General features: G+C 40.6%; 1 protein-coding gene and 5 non-coding genes across 6 annotated transcripts; 4 read left to right on the top strand and 2 right to left on the bottom strand.

Moving 5' to 3' along the window:
- Nucleotides 1-910: 910 nt before the first annotated feature.
- Nucleotides 911-1,124, top strand: LOC128514606 (small nucleolar RNA U3). The gene has a single exon (XR_008356554.1). It is a non-coding gene; the product is annotated as a small nucleolar RNA U3 (small nucleolar RNA).
- A 12,241-nt stretch (nt 1,125-13,365) lies between these two features.
- Nucleotides 13,366-13,575, bottom strand: LOC128514599 (small nucleolar RNA U3). Its single transcript, XR_008356547.1, has one exon. It is a non-coding gene; the product is annotated as a small nucleolar RNA U3 (small nucleolar RNA).
- Nucleotides 13,576-17,646: 4,071 nt separating this feature from the next.
- On the top strand, nt 17,647-17,859 carry LOC128514570 (small nucleolar RNA U3). The gene has a single exon (XR_008356521.1). It is a non-coding gene; the product is annotated as a small nucleolar RNA U3 (small nucleolar RNA).
- A 2,837-nt stretch (nt 17,860-20,696) lies between these two features.
- On the top strand, nt 20,697-21,196 carry LOC128513869 (serine/threonine-protein kinase pim-3-like). Its single transcript, XM_053487422.1, has 3 exons — nt 20,697-20,768; nt 20,820-20,912; nt 20,990-21,196. Exons 1-3 carry the CDS (start codon nt 20,697-20,699, stop codon nt 21,194-21,196), a joined length of 372 nt encoding a protein of 123 aa, XP_053343397.1.
- Nucleotides 21,197-21,581: 385 nt separating this feature from the next.
- On the bottom strand, nt 21,582-21,785 carry LOC128514543 (small nucleolar RNA U3). The gene has a single exon (XR_008356501.1). It is a non-coding gene; the product is annotated as a small nucleolar RNA U3 (small nucleolar RNA).
- A 1,342-nt stretch (nt 21,786-23,127) lies between these two features.
- On the top strand, nt 23,128-23,340 carry LOC128514560 (small nucleolar RNA U3). Its single transcript, XR_008356512.1, has one exon. It is a non-coding gene; the product is annotated as a small nucleolar RNA U3 (small nucleolar RNA).
- Nucleotides 23,341-27,457: the final 4,117 nt, after the last annotated feature.

Below are 27,457 nucleotides of genomic sequence, written 5' to 3'. Positions count from 1 at the left end.
CTCCCTGAAAAGTGAGCGAAGCAAAAATGTGTTTCATCATTACATGGAAATGCTGCTTTAAGACAGGGACAATTGTTAAAAGCACTGTACAAATAAAATTTAATTGAATTCAAAATTAAAATATCTTTAGGTTAAGACTCATTGGCAGTTGTTACAAACACTAGACTGGAGATGTGGCTGGCAAGGGTGGCACAACCAAGTATTAGGTTTAGGGGCAATAACTTTTTCACATAGAGATCGGCAGGTTTGGAATATTTTTCATTAATAAATGAAATCATCATTTAAATACTGCATTTTATGTCGGGTTTCATCCAATATATTTAGAATTAATTAAATATTCTTACATTTCATTCAGTTTTCTTATGAATAATTGCCTTAACCTCATGCCATATAGACACAGTGTATTCCTGGAAATGTAGTTGAGTAAAAGAACAAAATACTCGACCCAAGTACAAATCCTCTAAAACAATACTTTAGTATACTTTTTGTTTTTAGCATAGTTTAGGTGAATTGCTGTGTTTTGGTATAATCTAAAATTCACCCTTTTCATGAGTTATGTGTTATTTGCGGACCTTAAGTGTTTCAGGATTAAAAGAAAAAGTGTATTTCTAGAGAAAATGTTTACTAAAAGATATATAATCTTATAAAATCTTTGTGTTTGTAAAAGTAGGAACTTTGTGGGACTAACTAAAAGTGCATGTTCTACAATTGTTTTGCAAAATGTTTAGTGATGCTTGATTCAAAGTACAAATCATCTAAAATAATGCTTAGATGCAATAAGGATAGTTTGTGTTTTTAGCATAGTTCATGTGGATTTCTGTATAGTTGTTTAAGTATAGAAGTTAAAACCTACCATTTTCATGATTTTTGTGTTATTTGGGGTCAGTGAGTGTCTGAGGGGTGAAAAGGTAAGACTATACTTTCAGGGATCATTTCTATAGTTTCTAAATAGGAAATGTGATTGGAAAGTGTTACGTCTCCCTAATCACGATGATGAGTTATGATGTACTTTTCTGGGCATGAATCAGATTATAGCTTTGTGTTTCATGAATGAGCTATAATTGTTGATGAGTGTTCTCTGTCTTTAAAAGACATCAGAAAAAAAAGTACGTGATCAGAGTGATTTTGTCAATTTTCTTTTAAACTGTTGGAATATTAGTTTTGTTTTCTTCATGAAATACTACTTAAACCAAGCACACTAATTTCAGTAGTTTGTTGTAAAATTTTTTACTTTTTCATGTGCAAAACTTCCCGTTTATGAAGTTTGTTGAATAAAAATAAAGGTAAGCAAGTGTGGCATTTTTAATAGTTTGAGTAAAAGTTTGACAAATTATGTGAATAAATTGGTTTTCAACTGTTTCCCTACACAAGAAAACACAAGACAGTGGTTATGCCTTAATGATGTCAGATATTATTTAAAATACTCACATTTATAGTTTCATTCAACACATCCAGACAGTTCTTAATGAAATCTAAAAGTAAAATTTCCACAGCATCAGCAGCAGGTTATCCCTGCAAGGGGAACTAAAGTACACAGTGAATTTAGTACCTTGCAGTGTCATTAACACATCGATTGTGTTAGCAAAGAAAAATGACAAATTAACCAATAAGAAGCTATCTTCATCCTGTAGGATTGTCAATCTGTGATTTGTTAGAACAATGTCAAGAGAATCCACGATTGAAGGATTAACAAATAGGATGAGGTTGCTGTTGTCCTGCCAACCAACTGTAAAGTCAGATGCCCTTCTACATCACTGTAAGCCCGTGATTCTCAAAGTGTGGGAATACAGACATGACAGGTGGGGTGCAATGACCAGGAGGGAATTAGTGGAAAATAATAGGAAATATCTATTTTAATTCATATGGAACTTTAAAGTGTTTTAAAATAAATAAATAAATAGGACATGATGAAATAAATAACTCTGAATAACTAAGATACATCTATGTAATATGAGAATGATATTGTGAAATACTGTAATGGAACATATTGTAGCGTTTTTACCACTAAGCAGGAACTTGGAGAAACAAGTGAGCTTCCTGGCTGCCCAATGCAATGGCTGGGAGTATTTTAATTCGCTCTGGACACAACGGCACATTCACAATAAACAGTCATAAAACACAAGACACACTTCCAACCCACACACACACAACCTGGCCGAACCCACTAACCCAAACACCTTTCCCCAACAGGGTGACAACATAACAACCCCTCCCGCAAAGCATGATGGTTCCCAACCGAAACCCCGCCCACGCCACATTGCCCCCACCCGAGCTGTGACCGTCCCCGGTCACCATGGCGAACTCAGTCCAGCAGGCGTGACGGTGGTCCGCGCTGGCGTTGGGAACGCCGGAGTCTTTTTGCGGGGGAAGGAGGGGCGCAGCCCTCCTCCTGAGGCGGACCGGCCTCCCCAGAGTTCGAGGTTCCGCTGGCGTAGGGCTGGTAGGGAGCGAGCCGGTCCCGGTGGAGCACGACCAATCGCGACCGCCCCGTCAACCGTACCCGGTAAACTACGTCGGAGAGCTGAGCAACGACCGTGCAGGGGCCCACCCAGTGCGACATAAGCTTAGGCGAGAGGCCCCTTTTTCTTCCGGGGGAATACACCCAAACCTGCTCCCCAGCCCCCGGCTGTGAGTATCATACAAGCGGCGCTGCTTCACCCCGGCGTTCGCCAAGTGCCTACGCGCCAGCTCGTGGACACGGAACAGTTTGTCTTTTAAGGAACAAAAGTAATCCATCCCCGGCTTCGCGGGTAAATCCACTTGTGGGGGAGGCCCGAACACAAGGTCCACGGATGTGCGCAACTCGCGACCAAACATCAACGCAGCTGGCGTCAGCTGTGAGGACTCCTGTACCGCTGTGCGATAAGCCCAAAGCACGAGAGGCAAATGTTCGTCCCAATCCCTTTGCCGGTCGCTGGTAAGCACGGAGAGTTGGGTGGTGAGTGTCCGATTAAAGCGTTCCACGAGGCCGTCACTTTGCGGATGAAGGGGCGTAGTGCGAGTCTTTTTCACCCCAAGGCGCTCGCACGCCGCCGCGAATACCTCCGCCTCGAAGTTACGCCCCTGATTGCTGTGCAACTGCTCCGGGGCGCCTAATCGGCTGAACACCTCATCCACCAACACTCGAGCCGTGGTGGAAGCGCTCTGGTCAGGAACAGCAAACACCTCTGGCCACTTAGTGAAATAATCCATGGCTACCAGCACATACCGGTTCCCGCGATCGGAGATGGGAAAAGGCCCAAGAATGTCCACACCCATACGCTCCATAGGTGCCCCCACCCGGAAGTCCTGCAAAGCGAGCTCTACTTGCTTTTGTTCAGCGATAGCTCGTTTAGCTAAGGGAAGACGTCTCGGATGTAGCCGAACTGGAGCTGCGTTACCTGTATTAATCGTGTGCTACACCAAATCGGTATGTGTGCACTCGCGCTCATCAACCGCGAAAATGTCCGCAATTCGTGTAACAGGGATTTCACGGTGTCGGCCTGTGTCTGACTTAGCCCTACGCTGCATAAGCTCGGCCATTATTCTCGTTCGGTCTGCTAACGGATGTTTACATGGTGCGCCCACCGGAAGTTCCGCCCCCCTGGTGCGCTCCACTAACATGTCTGGCTGCGCTTTGGGCACTAGCAACCTGGCATTCCCCGCAGGAACGCACGGCGCGCTAGCTCCTCCTGCCGGGCGGGCCCGAACTCCGGGTAGCCTATGCGCGCGAGAGATCTCAGGTCCATGGCGAACGCCCCCAGTGGCTCGGAGGCGCTCGCTCCGCATGCGGGTTGCCAGCTCCTCGCCCGCGGCCTCGTTACGATCCCCTGCGCCGAAGCGGAGGTCTTCCAACGCCCGCAGCGCGTCACCCTCCAACGAGAGGGCCACCCAGACGGCTGTTTCTGCCGGGGACCAGCCCGCGAATTTGGCGGCTAGCTCTACTTGGGCGATGAACGCGTGGGGATCGCTGGCGCCGTTGTAGGCCGGCAGGCACAGCTGCAGGTCGCTTCGCTGGCGGACGGGGCACGGAGCTGTAGCTTGCTCCGGTGCCGGCGCCGCATCACTGGGGGAATCCTCTCCAAGGTCCAATGCCGGAACCTGGAACGCGCCGGTCGTGGCTCTGCCATATAAATTTACTTATTATTATGAAATAATATTTCATGGTCATTATTTTTCCCAATAACAGAGATTATTGCAGAGGCGTTTTATTTAATTCATGCTGTTTTTATTTTAAAATCCCCTTTTTTTACGATGGCCTACTTATTTCATAATGCGACTTTTTAGCAGAATGAGTCGTTCTGTCAATCAGCGCCAGTGGGTTGGACCTGCGCGCCTATTGGCTGATCCTTTAACATTGATTAGTTTCCCTAGATACCTCCTCCGCGGACCGCTGCTACAGCTAGCAATAATGTGCTAGGCAGTGGCGGACTGGCCGTCTGGAGTACCGGGTGAGCTCAGCTGTGCTGCCTCTAACGCTCTATTGTTTTATCCTTTTCTTTACTTTTACTGTATGTTTTGTATTATAACTTTGTGACGCTGAAAAAGGCAGATAAAGGTTTTGTGCTGAACGCTATTGTTTGCTCTGAACTCTTTTTTTCCCCACGCAAGTTTGTGTGCATGTGAATGTAATGTAATCCTACTCCATACGTGTTCTGAAACCACGCCCCCTTTTACTTTTAATTTACAGAGGGAAAGAGATGGATCCTTTCTCGATACAACAAAGAATAAATAATTGCCATGGATGAAAAATGACAAAAAAGAAAAGGTGGAGCTGAAATTTCATACGACATGAAGAATAAGCTTTAAAAGCAGATGCTGTGAAATTCTTTAAATTAACAGATTATGCCTTTGGCGTGAGGGGAAATTAAAGTTCCGCAGGCTGGAATAAAATCAGAGGCAGCATAAGCTGGGGCTAGTAAACTCATTTTAATTATGATTGTAGACAATATCAATTTAAAATAAGGCTGAGAAAATATTGTTTTGAAATAATATTGACTACAATAATACTTACTAGCATAAGTTGATGCTGCTACTGAGTTTATTTCAGATCACCTGTTCAGTTTGATTGGCATCATTTTCACTCTGGTAGAGAAGGGGAGATGTGTTGGTCATCATCAGCGGGCACTGGTTCATTATCACTGACTTCAGCTTACACTGATGAGTGGTATATCTTACACTGACTGCATCACGGCGTTGTTGTCAGCCTTTCTGTAATAGTTCATGCAAGAACTGTATTGTCAAGTGCATTTGCAAAATCCGTCAAGCACCATAATGAAACTGGCTCTCATAAAGACTGTAAAGGCCATATTTCATTTTTGTGATTTGTTGTTGTGTTTATTTCATTTCAGTCTATTAGTTAAGCATTAAGTATGATACTCGTAATTTGTATTGTGACATCATTTCATGAGTTGTTCTGTGACATCATCCCACAGTTATGTAGCTGCATGTCTATCACGCACGTTGGCTGTTCAGACACGGAAGGATACAAAAAGGTGTGGAGAAGACAAGCTTTTGACCGTGAGACTTTAAGCTTAAAGATACAGTAAAATGAGTTGTTGTAACTGTAATCTATCGAAGCTACAGAACACAGCAAACAACTTGTCATGATTACAGTGGATTTATGCAAGAAACTGTAACAACCGTTGTACTTTGATGTTGAAAGTAAAACAAGAGACAAAGAAATCAACGAAACGTCTGGAGTCGTGAGTGACACTGTGTAACAAAAAAGATACGCGTTAGAACTTGTGCATAACATGCACGTATATGTAAAGTCAAAAGCTTTCTCCACTGCAAAAATGAAGATAAGTGAATTAAGAGTGTGAACATGGAGTGAAGAGCGCGCGTGCGATCTTAGAAAACGCGCATCGACTGTCGACAAGCAACCGAAAGCGATAAGAGGACTTGCCTGCTTAAATTTTACCATGTCAGACGATGAGGACAACGTCGCCATCGTCGAATCTGAGCGGGTGATGGTGCTCGACAAAAACAATTCTCCAGACAAGCTTCACAGACTAAAGAACGCCAGAGAAGGCAAGTGGAGTCAGTTGACCGTATTATACAATGAACTAGAGGCGCTTATGGACAATGCTTGTAATTTGCATGATGTTAAAGCCATGCGCCGCGAATACAAAGGGCTGCTAAATGACTTTGTTGAAAGCAATGTAAAAGTGCAAGCGTGCACAAAGGATGAAGAGCGTAAAACCGATCAGCACCACTGGTGTCACCCTAGATTGACGCGCTGCACAGAATTCATGGTAAGAGTGAAGTCTTGGATTGCGGAAACCAGTAATCGCTTTAAGTTGTCCCAAACAGTTGACGATGGAGTCTCGCCAAACAACAGCGTGTCAATGTTGGACGCCTACCCCTAAAAGGCACGGAAGCGTAACGTCAGCAGCATCCAAGAAGTTCTCAACATATACAGCATCCTCAGCTCGACTACCACCCCAGTAGTCCCGAACCAGAATACAATGAAAACCACGACAACAGTTCTGCAACGGAATACTTTGAACTGCCATCACACCTCCGAGCAGCCCACTTAAGCATGCCCGTGAATGCCAAACCCATAATGTCAAGCACCTTAATGGAACGGTCTACCCAAGGTAACGAACACTCACTTTACAACATTGATACAGTAGAGTCTCATGGTAGGATGCCACTTCAGACAGATATTACAGAAATGTTTGCGAAGAGTCAAAGGCAATCTTCCTTACCTCCGCGCGACGTTTCTTCGCTCAATGGCGACCCTCTTGAGTTCACGTCCTTTGTAAAAGCCTTTAAACATGTCATTGAAACCAGAACTGATAGCAATCTGGATAGGCTGTTCTATCTTGAGCAGTATACTAGAGGACAGCTCATGCCAGAACATCGCGGTTATGCAGAAGCTATGAGACTGTTACATGATAAGTTTGTAAATAGACAAATAATCGCTACAACGCTGATGCAAAAGGCACTCACTGGCGCCGGAAATAAAGTCAAAGGACGGAAAGTCACTGACCACTTTCTTCCTGTTCCTGATAAACTGTCACAATACTATGTCAAGCATCGACTACATGGATGAGTTAGATAATGCCACCAACTTGAGGACTATCGTCTCAAAACTGCCCTACAAACTGCGTGAAAGATGGAGGAACCACGCATGTAAGCATGAAAGGCGCACCCAAACAAGAGCCAAGTTTGTGCAGTTGATGGAGTTCGTAGAGCAAGAAGCAACAGTCATGTCCAACCCACTTTTCGGCGACCTGAACGTTTCAACTAGCGGTAAAAAAAACACTGCAACAAATCTCCTCCAGGGCTCAAGCAAAAAATTTTGAAAGGAAAAAGAGGTAGCAGCTTTGCAACCGGCGTAAAACAGGTTGGTAAAAATCATAAAGCCTCGATTACAGTAAAGAGTAGTGGTGCATCAGTAAAGAGTAGCGGTGCATCAGTTATTAGTGCCTTTACTAAACTTTGTGCATTCTGTGTGAAAGATCATACCCTAGATGAATGCCACCAGTTTAACGGTGAGACATATAAGGACAAACTGGACTTTTTGAAAAGGAATGGATTGTGCTTTAGATGTTTAGTAAGAGGAAACTTAAGCAAAGACTGCATAAAGAAAATTACATGTCAGTTGTGCTCAAAGAAACATCCTCGCCTGCTACACATTGCAGCACAAGACACAGCTCAAGCGATCATAAAAGCTGACGAAACTGAACCAGTTAAAACACTGCCTGTTACAGTGAGTCATGAAACAAGCACGTGCACTGGGGCTGGACATGATTGCCTTCTCTCCATAGTACCTGTTAAAATAAAGTCCAAGAAAGGTAATAAGACAGTAGAAGTGTACGCCTTTATGGACCCAGGTAGTTCTGCTACTTTTCACAGAGTCACTAGCACGGCGATTTAATGTACAAGGTAAAAAAATATATATCATGTTAAGCACCATGAACGCGAGGAAACAAGTAGAAAGTTACGTGCTTACTGACTTAGAGGTTATTAACTATCACTCTGACTGGTACAAGTTGAAAAGATCCGTTGCCTGAATTCTTTGCGTTAAGGACATGCTTAAACAGAGAACAAAAAGGATTAAGGGACAGGTAAATAACTCAATAACAGAAAACCATAAGTCTCTAACAATTAAGGACTTAACAAGGGCAGAAAACAAAGTTATTGAGTTGGTCCAAAACCAAAAATTCAAAGACGAAATTTCTATGTTACAAAAGGGTAGTGCAACCGTAAAAAGAAACAGTTGTCTCTCCAAGCTAGATCCAGTACTGAAGGACTGAGTGCTAAGAGTCGGAGGACGTCTTGGTAGGTCTGCAATGCCTGAGCATGTAAAACACCCAGTCATTATCCCCAAAGACTAACACATTACAACTTTAATCTTAAGAGACATTCACAAACAGGTCAGACATTGTGAAAGGAATTATATGCTTTCAAAATTGCGGCAGGAACACTGGATTCCGACTGCAAATTCCCTCATGAAAAAGTTTCTGTCCAGTTGTGTGACATGTAGAAAGATCAGAGCAAAGACTAGCGAACAAAAAATGTCAGAACTGCCACGTGATAGAATAACACCAGATCACCCACCGTTCACTAACGTAGGGGTAGACTATTTTGGGTAGTCTTCCTTACTCCCTTCGAGGTCAAACGAGGTAGAAGTAATGTTAAAAGATATGGCATATTGTTTACTTGTCTGAAAACAAGAGCCGTGCACATTGAAGTTGGGCAGTCATTAGATACAGACTCCTGCTTAAATGCTATTCGACGCTTTATGTGCAGAAGAGGCCAGGTGTCAGTCATGAGAAGTTATAACGGAACAAACTTTATAGGTGTTATAGCTTTACGCAATTCAAGGTGAGATTGAATTGCGTAAAGCTATCCAACAGTGAAATCAGTCAAAGATTGAAGGCGTCCTCATGCAAAAGGGGATACAATGGATATTCAATCCTCCTGCTCATCTCATTTCGGTGGAATATGGAAAAGGCAGATAAGATCAGTCAAAAAAATCTTGAGGTCCGTACTAAAAGAACAATCACTAAACGATGAGAGCTTGCATACATTCTTGTGTGAGGTGGAAGCTAATATGAATGACCGTCCCCTTACCACCGCTACAGACGATCCCACAGACCTGGAGCCCCTGACACCCAACCACCTGCTGCTGATGAAAAAACAGCCAAACTTGCCTCCTGGACTTTTCAAAAAGGAGGACACTTACGCACGTCGCAAGTGGAAGCAAATTCAGTACCTTGCCGACCTATTCTGGAAGCGATGGGTGCGTGAATACTTGCCCTTGCTTCAGGAGCGCCAAAATGGTCTCAAGTGAGAAAAAACCTTTCGATCGGAGACGTAGTTCTAATAATTGATGAGTCTTCTCCAAGAAATTCATGGGTCGTCGGACGGATCACGAAAGTGTTCCCTGATAAAAAATGACTTGTGAGACATGTGTTGGTCAAAACTAAAACCAGTACACTGAACACCCATCGATAAGCTGTGCCTTATATGTAAAATGGACTGTTAATTATCTTATAAAGTAGTTTTGTTCCTTTCATTTGATACACAGCAATATGAATACATTAAGTTAAACCGTTAACAAATGTTTAAAGTGTTAAGAAAGTTAATTAAAATTTTAATTTAATAGTAAATTTTGTGGCCCTATTGTAAAAAAAAATTATAATAATGTGTGTAATTGTCAGTCTCCCTGCCTGTCAATTAGAGGCTGGAAATGTATGGGCCATATTTCATTCTTGTGATTTGTTGTTGTGTTATTTCATTTCAGTCTATTAGTTAAGCATTAAGCATTAAGTGTCATACTCGTAATTTTTATTGTGACATCATTTCATGAGTTGTTCTGTGACATCATCCCAAAGTTATGTAGCTGCATGTCTATCACGCACGTTAGCTGTTCAGTTGTTGTTAAAACACGGAAGGATACAGAAAGGTGTGGAGAACACAAGCTTTTGACTGTGAGACTGTAAGCTTAAAGATACAGTAAAATGAGTTGTTGTAACTGTAATCTATCGAAGCTACAGAACACAGCAAACAACTTGTCGTGACTACAGTGGATTTATGCAAGAAACTGTAACAACCGTTGTACTTTGATGTTGAAAATAAAACAAGAGACAAAGAAATCAACGAAACGTCTGGAGTCGTAAGTGACACTGTGTAACAAAAAAGACACGCGTCAGAACTTGTGAATAACATGCACGTACAAAGACCATCCCAGGAGCGCGAGACCAAAACCTACCTCTGCCACAGACGAGAAGTTCATTTAGAGTTATCAGCCTGAAAAATGACCAATTAACAGCACCTCAGATTAGAGGCGTTATGACGTCTTTACAGAGCGTAAGTAGCAGACACATCTCACTATTAACTGTTCAAAGGAGATTAATGCATTTTTTGGACGCCTTTAGCATTCCTTTACAATGTAGAAAGAAATAAAAATCAGGAACGATCATGGAGTTAGAAAATGACCCCAAACTTTTGAACGGTAATGTAGGTTCAGTGATACTTTAAATAATATGCTTAAAAAGCTTTTTTTTTCTGTATTGTGTTATATTTTTACACTAGTAAGTTGGGTGCTAAGTCAAAAGATACCAGATCAGATAGAGAGGGATAATTTACAAGTAGACACTGTACTGCCACCTACTGCATAGAATACGTGTTGCACCAATACTTCATGCACTATTTATCATATACAGGTCCTTCTCAAAAAATTAGCATATTGTGATAAAGTTCATTATTTTCTGTAATGTACTGATACACATTAGACTTTCATATATTTCAGATTTATTAAACACAACTGAAGTAGTTCAAGCCTTTTAATTGTTTTAATTTGATGATTTTGGCATACAGCTCATGAAAACCCAAAATTCCTATCTCAAAAAATTAGCATATTTCATCCGACCAATAAAAGAAAAGTGTTTTTAATACAAAAAAAAGTAACCTTCAAATAATTATGTTCAGTTATGCACTCAATACTTGGTCGGGAATCCTTTTGCGAAAATGACTGCTTCAATGCGGCGTGGCATGGAGGCAATCAGCCTGTGGCACTGCTGAGGTGTTATGGAGGCCCAGGATGCTTCGATAGCGGCCTTAAGCTCATCCAGAGTGTTGGGTCTTGTGTCTCTCAACTTTCTCTTTACAATATCCCACAGATTCTCTATGGGGTTCAGGTCAGAGTTGGCAGGCCAATTGAGCACAGTACCATGGTCAGTAAACCATTTACCAGTGGTTTTGGCACTGTGAGCAGATGCCAGGTCGTACTAAAAATGAAATCTTTATCTCTATAAAGCTTTTCAGCAGATGGAAGCATGAAGTGCTCCAAAATCTCCTGATAGCTAGCTGCATTGACCCTGCCCTTGATAAATCACAGTGGACCAACACCAGCAGGTGACATGGCACCCCAGACCATCACTGACTGTGGGTACTTGACACTGGACTTCAGGCATTTTGGCATTTCCCTCTCCCCAGTCTTCCTCCAGACTCTGTCACCTTGATTTCCGAATGACATGCAAAGTTTGCTTTAACCCGAAAAAAGTACTTTGAACCACTGAGCAACAGTCCAGTGCTGCTTCTCTGTAGCCCAGGTCAGGCGCTTCTGCCGCTGTTTCTGGTTCAAAAGTGGCTTGACCTGGGATATGCGGCACCTGTAGCCCATTTCCTGCACACGCCTGTACACAGTGGCTCTGGATGTTTCTGTCCAGACTCAGTCCACTGCTTCCACAGGTCCCCCAAGGTCTGGAATCGGTCCTTCTCCACAATCTTCCTGATGGTCCGGTCACCTCTTCTCGTTGTGCAGCGTTTTCTGCCACACTTTTTCCTTCCCACAGACTTCCCACTGAGGTGCCTTGATACAGCACTCTGGAAACAGCCTATTTGTTCAGAAATTTTTTACTGTGTCTTACCCTCTTGCTTGAGGGTGTCAACGATGGCCTTCTGGACAGCAGTCAGGTCGGCAGTCTTACCCATGATTGCGGTTTTGAGTAATGAACCAGGCTGGGAGTTTTTAAAAGCCTCAGGAATCTTTTGTAGGTGTTTAGAGTTAATTAGTTGATTCAGATGATTAGGTTAATAGCTCGTTTAGAGAACCTTTTCATGATATGCTAATTTTTTGAGATAGGAATTTTGGGTTTTCATGAGCTGTATGCCAAAATCATCAATATTAAAATAATTAAAAGGCTTGAACTACTTTAGTTGTGTGTAATAAATCTAAAATATATGAAAGTCTAATGTTTATCAGTACATTACAGAAAATAATGAACTTTATTACAATATGCTAATTTTTTTAGAAGGACCTGTATATGCATATATACTGCTATATATACATATATAGGCTTCATATACAGTATGCGCATATATCCTCATATAGGTTCTTTCCATGTGGGACCAGAGCGGAGATACACTACAATCCAGCTTTTGTACGAATGTTGGAGTGATTATTTCAGATGGCCTTTTTTTTTTTGATTAATTGATCAGAATGATTGTTGTCTGTCTATTTGTTTAATAGTGGCGTTTGCAGCACGGTACATGGTGGGAGAGCTGCTGGGAGAAGGAGGCATGGATTCGGAGTAAGGAAGGCAGAAAAATCGGTAGGTTGCATGCACATATACACTTAATTACATTTAAATGGAAATCATCAGGAATTCCTACTCTTCCTAATTATGTTTGGTGTATGTGAACAGGTCGCTATTAAATATGTGGACAAATCTGTCTGCAAGGAGTACATCAGCAAGGAAAGTAGACCTACTCCACACTTCACAATCAGGTCTCAGAAACCTCTCCCACTAAACCCGTGCTAACCCGATTTCAGCCTGGAGAAACACACAGCCTGCCTCTGGAGGTCGCGTTGATGCAGATGGTGTCCATTCCACCTCGCTGTGAGAACCTGGTGGAGCTATTGCAATGGTTTAAGGTGTCTGTTTGCTTCATCTTGGTTCTGGAGCGACCCAGTCCTTACATGGACCTGCATGAGTTCTGCACTCGTATCAACAGCCCACTGTCTGAACCGCTGGCTTGACACATCAAAAGTGCTTTAAAATTTGTGTGATTGGACAGATCCTTACACTGTTTACTAATTTCCTAACTAAGTTCCATCAGTTAAAAGCTGTAAGGAAACACAACTGTTTTGTGGGGAAGTTCCTTTAACCAATATTTCCTAAGTAGGGTATAGGAAATTTTATTTCCTTTATTTCCTTAAGTAATTTAGTCACACATTTAAACATATTACACTTGCATCCTGCCATATTTATATTTTCTAACAAACAAAACAGATGCCAAGTTTTAATACTTGAGTTATTATCAGATTTTATATCAACTCATTTTATTCTTGTGCTCATCTCGAACAGAATTTCTAAATAAAACAAAACTAATTTTCAAACCCATTTTTCAAAAGGAGTTGTCAAAATCACTCTGATCATGTACTTTTCTTTTGATGTCTTTCAAAGACACGACACTCATCAACAGTTATAGCTTATGCATAATACACTTGCTATAATCTGATTCATACTCAGAAAAGTACATCATAACTCATCATTGTGATTAGGGAGACGTAACACTTTCCAATCACATTTCCTAGTTAAAAACTACAGAAATGATCCCTGAAAGTATAGTCTTACCTTCTTCTTTCCTCAGACACTCATTGACCCCAAATAACACAGAATTCATGAAAATGGTAGATTTTAGCCTCTACATTAAACAAAAACACCTACACAGCAATTCACAGGCAAGTAATCTGTAAAACAATTACAGTAATAATTTTTCCATGCATCTTGTAAACTAAGTATAAATTGTAAAAAAAAAGTATTTTTGTTATACGCTTTTCAATATAATACATTTCGTAATAGTATTAGTTTTTGTTTAAAAAACTAGTCAACATTTAATTTCCATAGTGTGGAAATTTCACAGCAGCAGCAAGTACAGTATGTGAGGTGCTTACGATACCAGGATAGGGCACTGAGAAGTTACATCTGCGTTGGTGCCATTGCAGGATGTCCTGAATAGTGGAATTTTGTCAAAGGAAAGCAGAGAGTACACTTAATAAGTGCCCTGCAGTGCCACCAAGGCAGACAGCACTTTTCTATTATTATTATTATTATTATTATTATAACTATTATTATTATTACTATTATTATTATATGGGACATGTGCTTCCTGAAAAGTTAGCGAAGCAAAAATCTCTGTTCCATCATTACATGGAAATGCTGCTTTAAGACAGTGACAATTGTTAAAAGCACTGTACAAATAAAATTGAATTGAATTGAAATTAAAATAACTTTAGGTCAAGACTCATTGGCAGTTATCACAAACACTAGACTGGAGATGTGGCTGGCAAGGTTGGCACAACCAAGTATTAGGTTTAGGGACAATTACTTTTTCACATAGAGATCGGCAGGTTTGGAATATTTTTCATTAATAAATGAAATCATCATTAAAATACTATATTTCATGTCAGATTTCATCCAATATATTTAGAATTAATTAAATATTCTTACATTTCATTCAGTTTTCTTATGAATAATTGCCTTAACCTCATGCCATATAGACACACTGTGAATGTGAGTGGCCCTGAGTGACAGAAGATGAACACTGGACCATAGCAATAGAGAATGAGATAGTTTCAGCAGAGGAAGTGAACGAGTCCCCTCTTGTCTGTTTATATACGACACCACTGTTGTGTTGTCTGTCCTGATCAGAACATGATGGCCTGTCAGAGCCAGACAAAAATGTCTCAGGGCTGAAAACACTGCTAACAGCTCCAAATAGTTAATGTGAAGCCTGCGTTGTTCCTGTGACCACGCCCCCCTGAACGCAGAGCCGTCGCACAGAGCGCCCCAGCCGCTGAGGGGGGCATCTGTTGACACCACTTTGTGAAACGACACCCTGCCTATCGGAGAGCCCTGACGTAACAGCCTGGGTTTCCTCCATGGCAGAAGGCTGACATGCATGACGGTGTCACTGTCAGCCCCTTGTTGAGGTGGCGCGCCGCACATAGGCGGTGAGAGCGCACCCAGCGCTGAAATGCACACATGTTCAACAGCGCAAAAGGCACCACAGCGATCATAGACGCCATCATTCCCATTAGCTGTAAGACACTCGGAAACGGAGTTTGTGTTGCAACTGAAACAGAGCAAGGCAGCGCTAAAACGCGGCTATTCTGTGCTCTGAGAGACGTGCTTGGCTGGTAACAGAGCATATCTCCAGACCCAGGAATGGGTTCTGGCGTTCCGCCAGAGTGCAGCCTCATCGATGGCACTGGGCTTTTTTGTTTTGCAACATTGTAAACAGGAAAACTCTTTATTGGTTTTAATAATGCAACATTCACATGGCTTACAAAAGGCACAATTTTTGGGGCAATCAAACTGTAAGCATCGAGGGCACTTGCTGTAAATCCCTGAGAATTTTTTAACACGCCCCAACTGGGGTTCATAATTCGAGCATAAACACTTGTGTGTGAGGGGGGGGATTGTGCTTGGGAGACTGTGTAAGGGAAGTGCAGCGCCGTTTGGGACTGATTTCCTGAACATAACATAGCGGCCTCTTGGGCGGCATTGAGAGAGGAGAAACAGTGTCTCCCTGCTGCCAGAGCTCCACTCCCTTTAAAATCTGAGCTAGGAGGAGTGAGGATTCTTCCTCCTAGTCGCTGCATCCTTCCGGACGCCTGGTGGGGGGCCCATACCCCAGACTGACTGCCGTGGGTTTTGCCTGGGAGGCTGTTGCTTCACCGGCCAAAAGCTCGAGGTAAAGTGCACGAGCAGTGCACGCTTAAGCGCAGTAAATCTTCTCCAGCTGGGCGGAGGAGAATCTACAGTGTTTGGACGGAAGGACAGTAGGGCCAGATGGCTCCATTGGCAGTGGGCTAACTAGTCCTGCTTTCTCAGCTCCGTCTAATTCCAAATACTGTCTGTAACCCGGCACTGATACACGGGTCGACAGCGGCTTGCTCCATGACGACGTTAACTCGCCGACAAAGTCGGGAAACATAGGCAAGCAGTTTTTAAGGGTAGTCGGTTCAAAAGGAAGAAAAAATCCTGCGAACCTTGACGGTTTTTGAGCCGGCTGCGAGGAGGGCCACTCCACCTCCAGCTTCTCGGCCGCTCGGCGGTAGAGAGCAAAAAATGAAGTGTTGTCCCGAGCGGCTAACGCAGTAGCAGCGGAGCTCTGAGCGGGCGGCAAAATTTCATGCTCGTCCTCCGACAAGCCATGCATCTCTAGGCCGATGTCGAGCAAGTCATCATCCTCGAAAGCATGCTGCTCGGTGCCTGGCTGCTGACCAGCGCTGTAGGAGAGCCCACGGTCCTCCGACCCCTCGAGATACTGTACCACTGAGCCACCAGTACCCGTCTGCGTTTAAAGCGCATAAAAACAATAAAACAATACCATTATAGGCTAACGTCATACATCTTTGTAGTCCTTTTGCACACGCGCGGGTGCGTTACAATAATAATAATAATAATAAATTCGGAGAACTACTACTAATAATAATAATAATTCTAAATGAAAATGATGAATAAATACATAACAGTTTGAGCTTGACACGTTTATGAGCTCTGTCGCTTGCTGTCAATGGGCGCCTAAGAGACATAACATTTTTCGGCGTTAGTAGACACACAATACTTTAGACTGAAACACGACTGCCCCCTACAGGTATTGAAGGGCATTTTCACAGCTTGCCGCCCGTGGGTGCGGGGACTTCTGACGAAAATTCCTCGTCAGCAGGCACAGGCGAAGCTGGGACTGCTAATTCGGAAAGAAGGGGGTCCTGCTGAGCGACCGTATTTCTCCCCAGGATCCTTTCCACGAACGTGACCCGTCTTTCCAGCGTTGAGCGCCGGAGCTGGCAACAAAGCGCACGTGACTCGGGCTCAGCTAGAGCTCTCCTAGCATGGAGAATTCCCAGACAGACAGGGCACGCTTTGTGGTGGTCCTTCTCGTGCAAGGAGAAGCCGCATTCCTGAGGACAGGGGCAAACAGCGGACCTCTTCTTTGCCACATTAGCTTCCATGCTCATGCCAGCTAGCGCTGTTAGCACAGCTAAACAGAAGCCAACTAAACTGAGATGTCGGTAATGTTCTGACTGACAGTGAACTTAAAAGTCAGCGCTCCGCAGGTAGACGACTCACCAAAATGAGGCTGTTGTCGCTAACACCAACAAGAGCAGTTAAGCTGATTTTAAGCGCAGTCTTGTAAAGTAAAATGTAGAGTTAACTAGCAGCACCTAGAAAACTCTATGGAAAAGGTGTTCACAGCGAGGTGAAGAGCGTAAGAACTGAGCAGGTTAAGGCATTGTACTACGGTTCAGAAGATCCCAGGTTCCAACCCCACAACCACCGAGTTGCCACTGTTGGGCCCTTGAGCAAGGCCCTTAACCCTCAACTGCTCAGATGTGTAATGAGAAAAAATGGATAAGAGCGTCTACCAAATGCCCAAATGTAAAAAATGTAAAAACTAAGGGCCGTGGCAACCGTGGCGACGATGGTTTATAGGTGTAGGCGGGGCTACACCTACGTCACCACAGGTTTGCCTGCCTTTACGGCGTGAATAAAGGTGGCTTCAGCCAGGACACGAGAGGGCGTGATATCCCATACAATATGTGTTGTACCGAGTGAATTGACTGAAAGGGAACCTGCCATTTTCATGATTTTTGTGTTATTTGGGGTCAGTGAGTGTCTGAGGGGTGGAAAAGGTAAGACTATACTTTCAGAGATCATTTCTATAGTTTCTGACTAGGAAATGTGATTGGAAAGTGTTACGTCTCCCTAATTACGATGATGAGTTATGATGTACTTTTCTGAGCATGAATCAAATTATAGCTTTGTGTTTCATGGATGAGCTATAATTGTTGATGAGTGTTCTCTGTCTTTAAAAGACATCAGAAGAAAAGTACGTGATCAGAGTGATTTTATCAATTTTCTTTTAAAATCAAGTTTGAATATTAGTTTTGTTTTCTCCATGAAATACTGTTTAAAACAATTACAATAATTTCAGTAGTTTGTTGTAAAATCTGATACATTTTCATGTGTAAAATTCCCTATTTATGAAGTTTGTTGAGTTAAAATAAAGGTGAGCAATTGTGGCATTTTTTAATAGTCTGACTAAAAGTTTGACAATGTGAATAAATTGATATTCAACTGGTTCCCTACACAAGAAAACACAAGATGGTGGTTATGCCTTAATGATGTCAAGTTTCATTTAAAATATTCACATTTATAGTTTTCATTCAACACATCCAGACAGTTCTTACTGAAATCTAAAAGTCAAATTTCCACAGCATCAGCAACAGGTTATCCCTGCAAGGGGAACTAAAGTACACGGTGAATTAAGTACCTTGCAATGTCATTAACACATCGATTGTGTTAGCAAAAAAAATGACAAATTAACCAATAGGAAGCTATCTTCCTACTGTAGCATTGTCAATCTGTGATTTGTCAGAACTATGTCAAGAGAATCCAGGATTGAAGGATTAACAAATAGGATGAGGTTGCTGTTGTCCCGCCAACCAACTGTAAAGTCAGATGCCCTTCTACATCACTGTAAGCCCTTGGTTCTCAAAGTGTGAGGAATACAGACATGACAGGTGGGGTGCAATGAACAGGAGGGAATTAGTGGAAAATAATAGGAAAGTATCTATTCTAATTCATATGGAACTCCAAAGTGTTTTAAAATAAATAAATAAATAGGACATGATGAAATAAATAACTCTATGAATAACTAAGACACATCTATGTAATATGAGAATGATATTGTGAAATACTGTAATGGCACATATTTTGAAAAAAAGCATATCTTTGTGAAATATATTGCACTCTGCCATATAAATTTACTTATTATTATGAAATAATATTTTATGGTCATTATTTTTCCCAATAACAGAGATTATTGCAGAGGCATTTTTTTTAATTCATGCTGTTTTTATTTTAAAATCTCCTTTTTTACAAAGGCCTATTTATTTCATAATGCGACTTTTCAGCAGAATGAGTCGTTCTGTCAATCAGCGTCAGTGGGTTGGGCCTGCGCGCCTATTGGCTGATCCTTTAACATCGATTAGTTTCCCTGGATACCTGCTCCGCTGCTACAGCTAGCAATAACGTGCAATAACGTAAGAGGGATGGATCCCTTCTCGATACAACAAAGAATGAATAATTGCCATGGTTGAAAATTGACAAAAAAGAAAAGGTGGAGCTGAAAATTTATGCGACAAGAAGAATAAGCGTTAAAAGCAGATGCTGTGAAATTCTTCAAAATTAACAGATTATGCCTTTGGCGTGAGGGGAAATTAAAGTTCCAGATAAACTGGAACAAAAAAACCGGCAACATTAGCTCGAGCTAGTAAACTAGTTACTCATTTTAATTATGATTGTAGACAATATTAATTCAAAATAAGGCTGAGAAAATATTATTTTGAAATAATATTGACTACAATAATAATTACTAGCATAAGCTGATGCTGCTACTAATTTTATTCCAGATGACCTGTTCAGTTTGATTGGCATCATTTTCACTCTGGTAGAGAAGGTGAGATGTGTTGGTCATCATCAGCAGGCACTGGTTCATCATCACTGACTTGCAGCTTACACTGATGAGTGGTATATCTTATACTGACTGCATCAAGATGACCCCCCCCCCCCCTCCCGCGACCTGCTAAAATATTGTCTTTATAGTTTTATATGTTGTTTGTCTTAATGTTCTTTTCTTTGTTTTACAAATATGACCCAATATATACTATCGTTCAAAAGTTTGGGGTCACTTGCAAATTTCTTTGTTTTTGTTTAGTGATTTATTTTCTACATTCTACAACAATACTGGGGATTTCAAAACTATAAAATAACACATATGGAATTAGGTAATTATCTAACAACAAAAACAACAGTTAGTTGTTATTTTACACAATTGTCAGCCTTTCTGTAATAGTTCTTGCAAGAACATTATTGTCAAGTGCATTTGCAAAATCCGTCAAGCACCATAATGAAACTGGCTCTCATAAAGACCATCCCAGGAGGGCGAGACCAAAACCTACCTCTGCCACAGACGAGAAGTTCATTTAGAGTTATCAGCCTGAAAAATGACCAATTAACAGCACCTCAGATTAGAGGCGTTATGAAGTCTTTACAGAGCGTAAGTACCAGACACATCTCAATATCAACTGTTCAAAGGAGATTAATGCATTTTTTGGACGCCTTTAGCATTCCTTTACAATGTAGAATGAAATAAAAATCAGGAACGATCATGGAGTTAGAAAGTGACCCCAAACTTTTGAACTGTGGTGTATGTTCAGTAATACTTCAAATAATAAGCTTAAAAAGCATTTTTTTTCTGTATTGCGTTATATTTTTATACTAGTAAGTTGTGCGCTAAGTCAAAAGTTATGGAAGATGGCCAACTGGTGTGATCTTCAGTCAGTTCTGCTCATTTTAGTAGATCAGATAGAGAGGGATAATTTACCAGTAAACACTGCACTGCCACCTACTGCATATAATACGTATTGCACCAAATCGATACTTCATACGCTATTTATCATATATATGCATATATACTGCATATAGGCTTCATATATGCGCATATATCCTCATATAGGTTCTTTCCATCTGGGACCAGAACGGAGGTACGTTACAATCCAGTTTTGTACAAATGGTGGTGTGATTATTTCAGATGCCCCCTTTTTTTTTTTTTTTAGATTAATTGATCAGAATAATTGTTGTCTGTCTATTTATTTATTAGTGGCGTTTGCAGCACGGTACATGGTGGGAGAGCTGCTGGGAGAAGGAGGCATGGGTTCGGTCTACGCTGGAGTGAGGAAGGCAGAAAAATCGGTAAGTTGCGTGCACATATACACTTAATTACATTTAAATGGAAATCATCAGGAATTCCTTCTTTTCCTAATTATGTTTGGTGTATGTGAACAGGTCGCTATTAAATATGTGGACAAATCTGTCTGCAAGGAGTACATCAGCAAGGTAAGTAGACCTACTCCACACTTCACAATCAGGTCTCAGAAACCTCTCCCACTAAATTCGTGCTAACCCGATTTCAGCCTGGAGAAACACACAGCCTGCCTCTGGAGGTCGCGTTGATGCAGATGGTGTCCATTCCACCTCGTTCTGAGAACCTGGTGGAGCTATTGCAATGGTTTAAGGTGTCTGTTTGCTTCATCTTGGTTCTGGAGCGACCCAGTCCTTACATGGACCTGCATGAGTTCTGCACTCGTATCAACAGCCCACTGTCTGAACCGCTGGCTTGACACATCAAAAGTGCTTTTAAAATTTGTGTCATTGGACAGATCCTTACACTGTTTACTAATTTCCTAACTAAGTTCCATCAGTTAAAAGCTGTTAGGAAGCACAACTGTTTTGTGTGGAAGTTCCTTTAACCAATATTTCCTAAGTAGGATATAGGAAATTTTATTTCCTTTATTTCCTTAAAAAATTTAGTCATACATTTAAACATATTACACTTGCATTCTGTCATATTTTTATTCTTTAAGAAACAAAACAGATGCCAGGTTGCAGTATTTCAGTTATCAGATTTTATAGAAATTCTGTTTTATTTCTGTGCTCATTTCAAACAGAATTTCTGAATAAAACAAAGCTAATCTTTAAACCCATTTTTCAAAAGGAGTTGTCAAAATCGCTCTGATCATGTACTTTTCTTTTGATGTCTTTCATGACACCCATCAACAATTATAGCTTATGCATAACTCACTCACTATAATCTGATACATACTCAGAAAAGTACATCATAACTCATCATTATGATTAGGGAGACGCGACACTTTCCAATCACATTTCCTAATTAGAAACTATAGAAATGATCCCTGAAAGTATAGTCTTAGCTTCTTCTTCCCTCAGACACTCATTGACCCCAAATAACACAGAATTCATGAAAATGGTAGATTTTAGTCTACATTAAAAGCACCTACACAGCAATTCACAGGCAAGTAATCTGTAAAACAATTACAGTAATAATTTTTTCATACATCTTGTAAACCAATAAAGTATTTTTGTTATACGCTTTTCAATATAATACATTTCGTAATAGTATTAGTTTTTGTTTAAAAAAACTATTCAACATTTCATTTTCATAGTGTGGAAATTTCACAGCAGCAGCAAGTACAGTATCTGAGGTGCTTACGATACCAGGATAAGGCACTAAGAAGTTACATCTGCGTTGGTGCAATTGCAGAATGTCCTAAATGGTGGAATTTTGTCAAAGAAAAGCAGAGAGTACACTTAATAAGTGCCCTCCAGTGCCACCAAGGCAGACATCCCTTTTCTATTATTATTATTATTATTATATGAGACATGTGCCCCCTGAATAGTGAGCGAAGCAAAAATCTCTGTTTCATCATTACATGAAAATGCTGCTTTGAGACAGTGACAATTGTTAAAAGCACTGTTTAAATAAAATTGAATTGAATTGAAATTAAAATATCTTTAGGTCAAGACTCATTGGCAGTTATCACAAACACTAGACTGGAGATGTGGCTGGCAAGGTTGGCACAACCAAGTATTAGGTTTAGGGGCAATAACTTTTTCAAATAGAGGTCGGCAGGTTTGGAATATTTTTCATTAATAAATGAAATCATCATTTAAATATTGTATTTCATGTCAGATTTCATCCAATATATTTAGAATTAACTAAATATTCTTACATTTCATTAAGTTTTTTACTTATGAATAGTTGCCCTAACCTCATGCCATATAGACACAGTGTATACCTGAAAAAGTACAAATCCTCTAAAATAATACTTTAGTATACTTTTTGTTTTTAGCATAATTTAGGTGAATTGCTGTGTTTTGGTCTAATCTAAAATTCACCATTTTCATGATTTCTGTGTTATTTGGGGTCCTTAAGTGTATTAAAAAGTGTATTTCTAGGGAAAATATTTACCGAAAGATATATAATCTTATAAAATTTTTCTGTGTTTGTGAAAGTAGGAACGTTGTAGGACTAACTAAAAGTGCACACCTTGTTTTGCAAAATCTTTAGTGATGCTTGATTCAAAGTACAAATCATCTAAAATAATGCTTAGATGCAGTAAGGATAGTTTGTATTTTTAGCATAGTTCATGTGAGATTTCTGTATAGTTGTTTAAGTAGAGAAGCTAAAACCTACCATTTTCATGATTTTTGTGTTATTTGGGGTCAGTGAGTGTCTGAGGGGTGAAAAGGTAAGACTATGCTTTCAGGGATCATTTCTATAGTTTCTAACTAGGAAATGTGATTGGAAAGTGTTACGTCTCCCTAATCACGATGATGAGCTATGATGTACTTTTCTGAGCATGAATCCGATTATAGCTTCGTGTTTTATGGATGAGCTATAATTGTTGATGAGTGTTCTCTGTCTTTCTAAGACATCAGAAGAAAAGTACATGATCAGAGTGATTTTATAAAAAAAAAAAATGAAATTAAGTTTAAATCTTAGTTTTATTTTCTCCATGAAATACTATTTAAAACAAGCACAATAATTTCATTAGTTTGTGGTAAACTTTGGTACTTTCTCAAGTGCAAAACTCCCTTTTTGTGAAGTTTGTTGAGTAAAAATAAAGGTGAGTAAGTGTGGCATTTTTGATAGTCTGAGTAAAAGTTTGACAAATTATGTGATTAAGTTGGTTTTCAACTGGTTTCCTACGCAAGAAAACAAAAGATGGTTTTTATGCCTTAATGATGTCAGTTTCATTTAAAATACTCACATTTATAGTTTTCATTTAACACATCCAGACAGTTCTTAATGAAATCTAAAAGTGAAATTTCCACAGCATCAGCAACTGGTATCCCTGCAAGGGGAACTAAAGTACACTGTGAATTAAGTACCTTGCAATGTCACTAACACATCCATTATTTTTCTATCATTATTATTATTATATAAAACATATTCTTCCTAAAGGTGAGCGAAGGAAAAATTATCTCTGACCAATACAAAGAAATGCCTTCACATCAAGGCTCGTTGCCAGTTATCATGAATGCTTGGTTACAGTTCTTGGGGGGCAGGGGACAACCCTTCCTACTTTTGACATAGAGACAGGTTTGGCCATTTGTTAATTAATAAATCAAATAATCATTTAAAACCATATTTGGTATTTACTCAGGTTATTTATGTGTATGGTGGCACGGTGGTTTAGTGGTTAACATTGTCATCTTGCACCTCCAGGGTCGAGGGTTCAATTTCCATGTTGAGTCTGAGTGCATGGAGTTTGCCGTTTCTTTCCATAATCCAAAGACATGCAGATTAGGATGGCTTGCATTCCCAAATTGCCTGTAGTGTGTAAATGAGCCTGTGAATGTGTGTATGTGTGTGCCCTGCGGTAATTTGGCACCCTGTCTAGAGTGTACCCCGCATTGTGCTATGTCTCTTGGTATAAGCTTCAGGCTCTCTGCGACCCTGTATACAGGACAAGGCAGTATAGATGATAAGTGAATGAGTAATGTTTGTGCATTCATCCTCCTGTCAGGAGCTTATAATCTCCCTGGACAACAATCGACTCACTCTTTCAGTCACCTTGAGGTAACTCTGGACAATCAACTGTCATTTTTCTAACATGTTGCTAATGTTACTTGTTCTTGACATTTTTTTCTTTACCATGTTAGAGAACATGGTCCATTTCCTTTAGAAGTATAATAGTGGCAAAATTTCCCAAAGAAAAATTGCGTGTTGAATTACAAATTACATTTGCTCCCCTTCATTTTAACTCAACTAACTTGAGTTAAACACCTGAAATAGTATCAGATTTTACAACAAACTATTGAAATTAATGTGCTTGTCTCAAACAGTATTTCTTGAAGAAAACAAAGCTAATATTCAAACTTGTTTTTAAAAGAAAATTGACAAAATCACTCTGATCATGTACCGTCCAAATCGTTCTACTGATGATGCCATCTCTCATCTCCTCCACACATCACTTACTCACTTGGACACTAAAACGGGGAATTACGTTAAAATGCTCTTCATCGACTACAGCTCTGCATTTAATTCCATAATTCCCTCCACACTCATCACCAAGCTGGAGCACCTGGGACTAGGGCTGGGTATCGAGTTCGATACTTTTGAAGCACCGACCGAATCATCTCGATACTATCGAGTATCGAAAAAATCATTTTCGTTCGGTGCCAAATTTCGATACCCAAAAGTATAATCTTGTCATCGTCAGTGAGCTACAAAAAGTGCGGCATCCTTAATGTGCCCGGATCAAATGCTGGTGATTGGCTGCTGCGAGACTGCCTTGAAAATCAATAGTTTACAGCGGTTACGCCCACTCGCCCAGAACTTGTCAAATGTGAGGCTGTAATGCACACTACACTTTAAACCGTAGCAATAAAATTTTACGCAAACGATGTTTAAGCGATCAAAAGTATGGCTACATTATGCCAAGATTGACGGCAACAGCGTGCGATGCAATATTTGTAAAAAGGTTATCGCGTCCAAGACTGGCAACACGTCAAATATGATGAAACACCTGACAGTACACGGAATTAATTTGCGAGCAGAAAGTTGCTCCGTGTTTGAGTGCAAGAAGATCACGCCGGTGCAGTCATCATCATCCTCTCAGTATTTTCCTGACTCGGGGCCTCCAACAACATGCCCACCACAAGCGTCGTCCTCCGTGACTGATGAGGATAACGGCGCGATGACTGGGGCTCCGACAGGTAAACCGACATACAGAATCGGCTAACTTTTAGCGCTTCATGCTTGTGTACCGTTAAAGTTAAGTTTAAGTTTGTGCGGGGTCACTTTAATAAATCATTTTTACCTTATGCAACGTTATGTACTGTTTGATGGCTTTAAATACGTAGCTATGTTGATGCTAAAATGCTTTAGTGATTCTTAAAAGGTTAGTTCACTGAAAAAAATGAAAATTCTCTCTAATTACTCACCCTAATGTTGTTCCAAACCCATAAGACCTTTGTTTATCTTTAGAACAAAAATTAAAATAATTTGGATTTAATTCAAGAGCTTTCTGATCCTCTCATAGATTTACTGGATATGCATTTTTCAATGCCCAGGAAGGAACCAAAAACATCAAAATAAGTCCATGTGATATCAGTGGTTCAATCAAAATTATAAGAAGCTGTGAGAATACTTCTGTGTAAAAAAAACAAAAATAACTTTATTCAACGATTTATCTATGGGAGGATCAGAATGCTCTTGGATTAAGTCCAAAATATCTTCATTTATAGATAATTAATAAAAGAATTTTCATTTTTGGGTGAACTAAACCTTCAAGCGACAGTGAGCCTCACAAATACTTAAAACTGATTGAACTTTATTAAAACTGTTTACACTGATCTATTATGTTAATTACACTTTGTTCATTTTGTGCCTTTGTTTACTGGTCTTAGAGATAAGCCTGCTGTGAAAAGTGTCACAAACATCCTGAAAAATAAAACCAAAGTTTCTCAGAGATTATGTGTATTATGTAATCTTTTTAAAATATTTTTCTTAAATAAAAGTATCGAAAAAAGTATCGTTCGGAACCGGTATCGAATTCAGGGTATCGGTATCGGTATCGGTAATTTTGGAACGATACCCAGCCCTACCTGGGACTTAGCTCATCTCTGTGTCAGTGGATCTCTAATTTTCTAACTGGCAGACCACAGGCAGTAAAGATGGGCGGACATGTCTCAGCCTCCATTACTCTCAGCACTGGAGCGCCCAGGAGTGTGTTCTGAGCCCCCTGCTCTACTCTTTGTACACATATGACTGTGTGGCTACTACTAGCTCCACCACCATCATGGCCTACCTGAAGGAGATTAGAAATCTGGAGAACTGGTGCCAAAGGAACAACCACCTTCTAAACGTCAGTAAGACAAAGAAGTTGATAGTGGACTTCAGCACTAAGCAGGAAAGGAACTACCAGACCCCCGTCATCAACGAGAGCCCAGTGGAGAGAGTGGACAGCTTCAAATACCTCTGTTTTCACATCACACAGGACCTGTCATGGTCCTGTCACATCAACACCATGACGAGCTCTACAGTGGGTGGTGCGATCAGCAGAGCGCATCATCCGCACCGAGCTCCCCGACCTGCACTCGATCTACAGCAGCTGGTGCTGGACCAAGGTCAGAAAGATCGTGAAGGACCTCAACCGACTGTTCTTTCTGTTGAGGTCAGGAAAGCGATTCCGCTCCAACACAGAGAGACTGAGGAGGAGCTTCTTCCCGCAGGTGATACGGTCTCTTAATCAGTACACCACACAGTACTGACTCACACTGACTTTTACACTCACTCTGGACATTCTGGACATTCACTTACAATAGTGGCCACTGCACATCTACACTTCGTGGTCATTAGTTAAATCCCTCTATCACCAGCCACTTTAAATAAATCACTTTAAGCATATTTGCACTGCACAAGACGCTTTAAATATGTGGATTGCACAAACCTGGACATTACCATTTTCTTTTTACCATTAATTTCATTCCACAAAAATGACATAAATCCATACCTACTTTGTACAGCTGTTTTATTTTTGTTCTATTTTTCTTCATATATTTTCTATATTGTG

This window comes from Clarias gariepinus, chromosome 26 (assembly GCF_024256425.1).
Source record: "Clarias gariepinus isolate MV-2021 ecotype Netherlands chromosome 26, CGAR_prim_01v2, whole genome shotgun sequence".
In the NCBI taxonomy this organism is placed as follows: domain Eukaryota; kingdom Metazoa; phylum Chordata; class Actinopteri; order Siluriformes; family Clariidae; genus Clarias; species Clarias gariepinus.
This window is presented reverse-complemented; position numbering and strand designations above follow the sequence as displayed.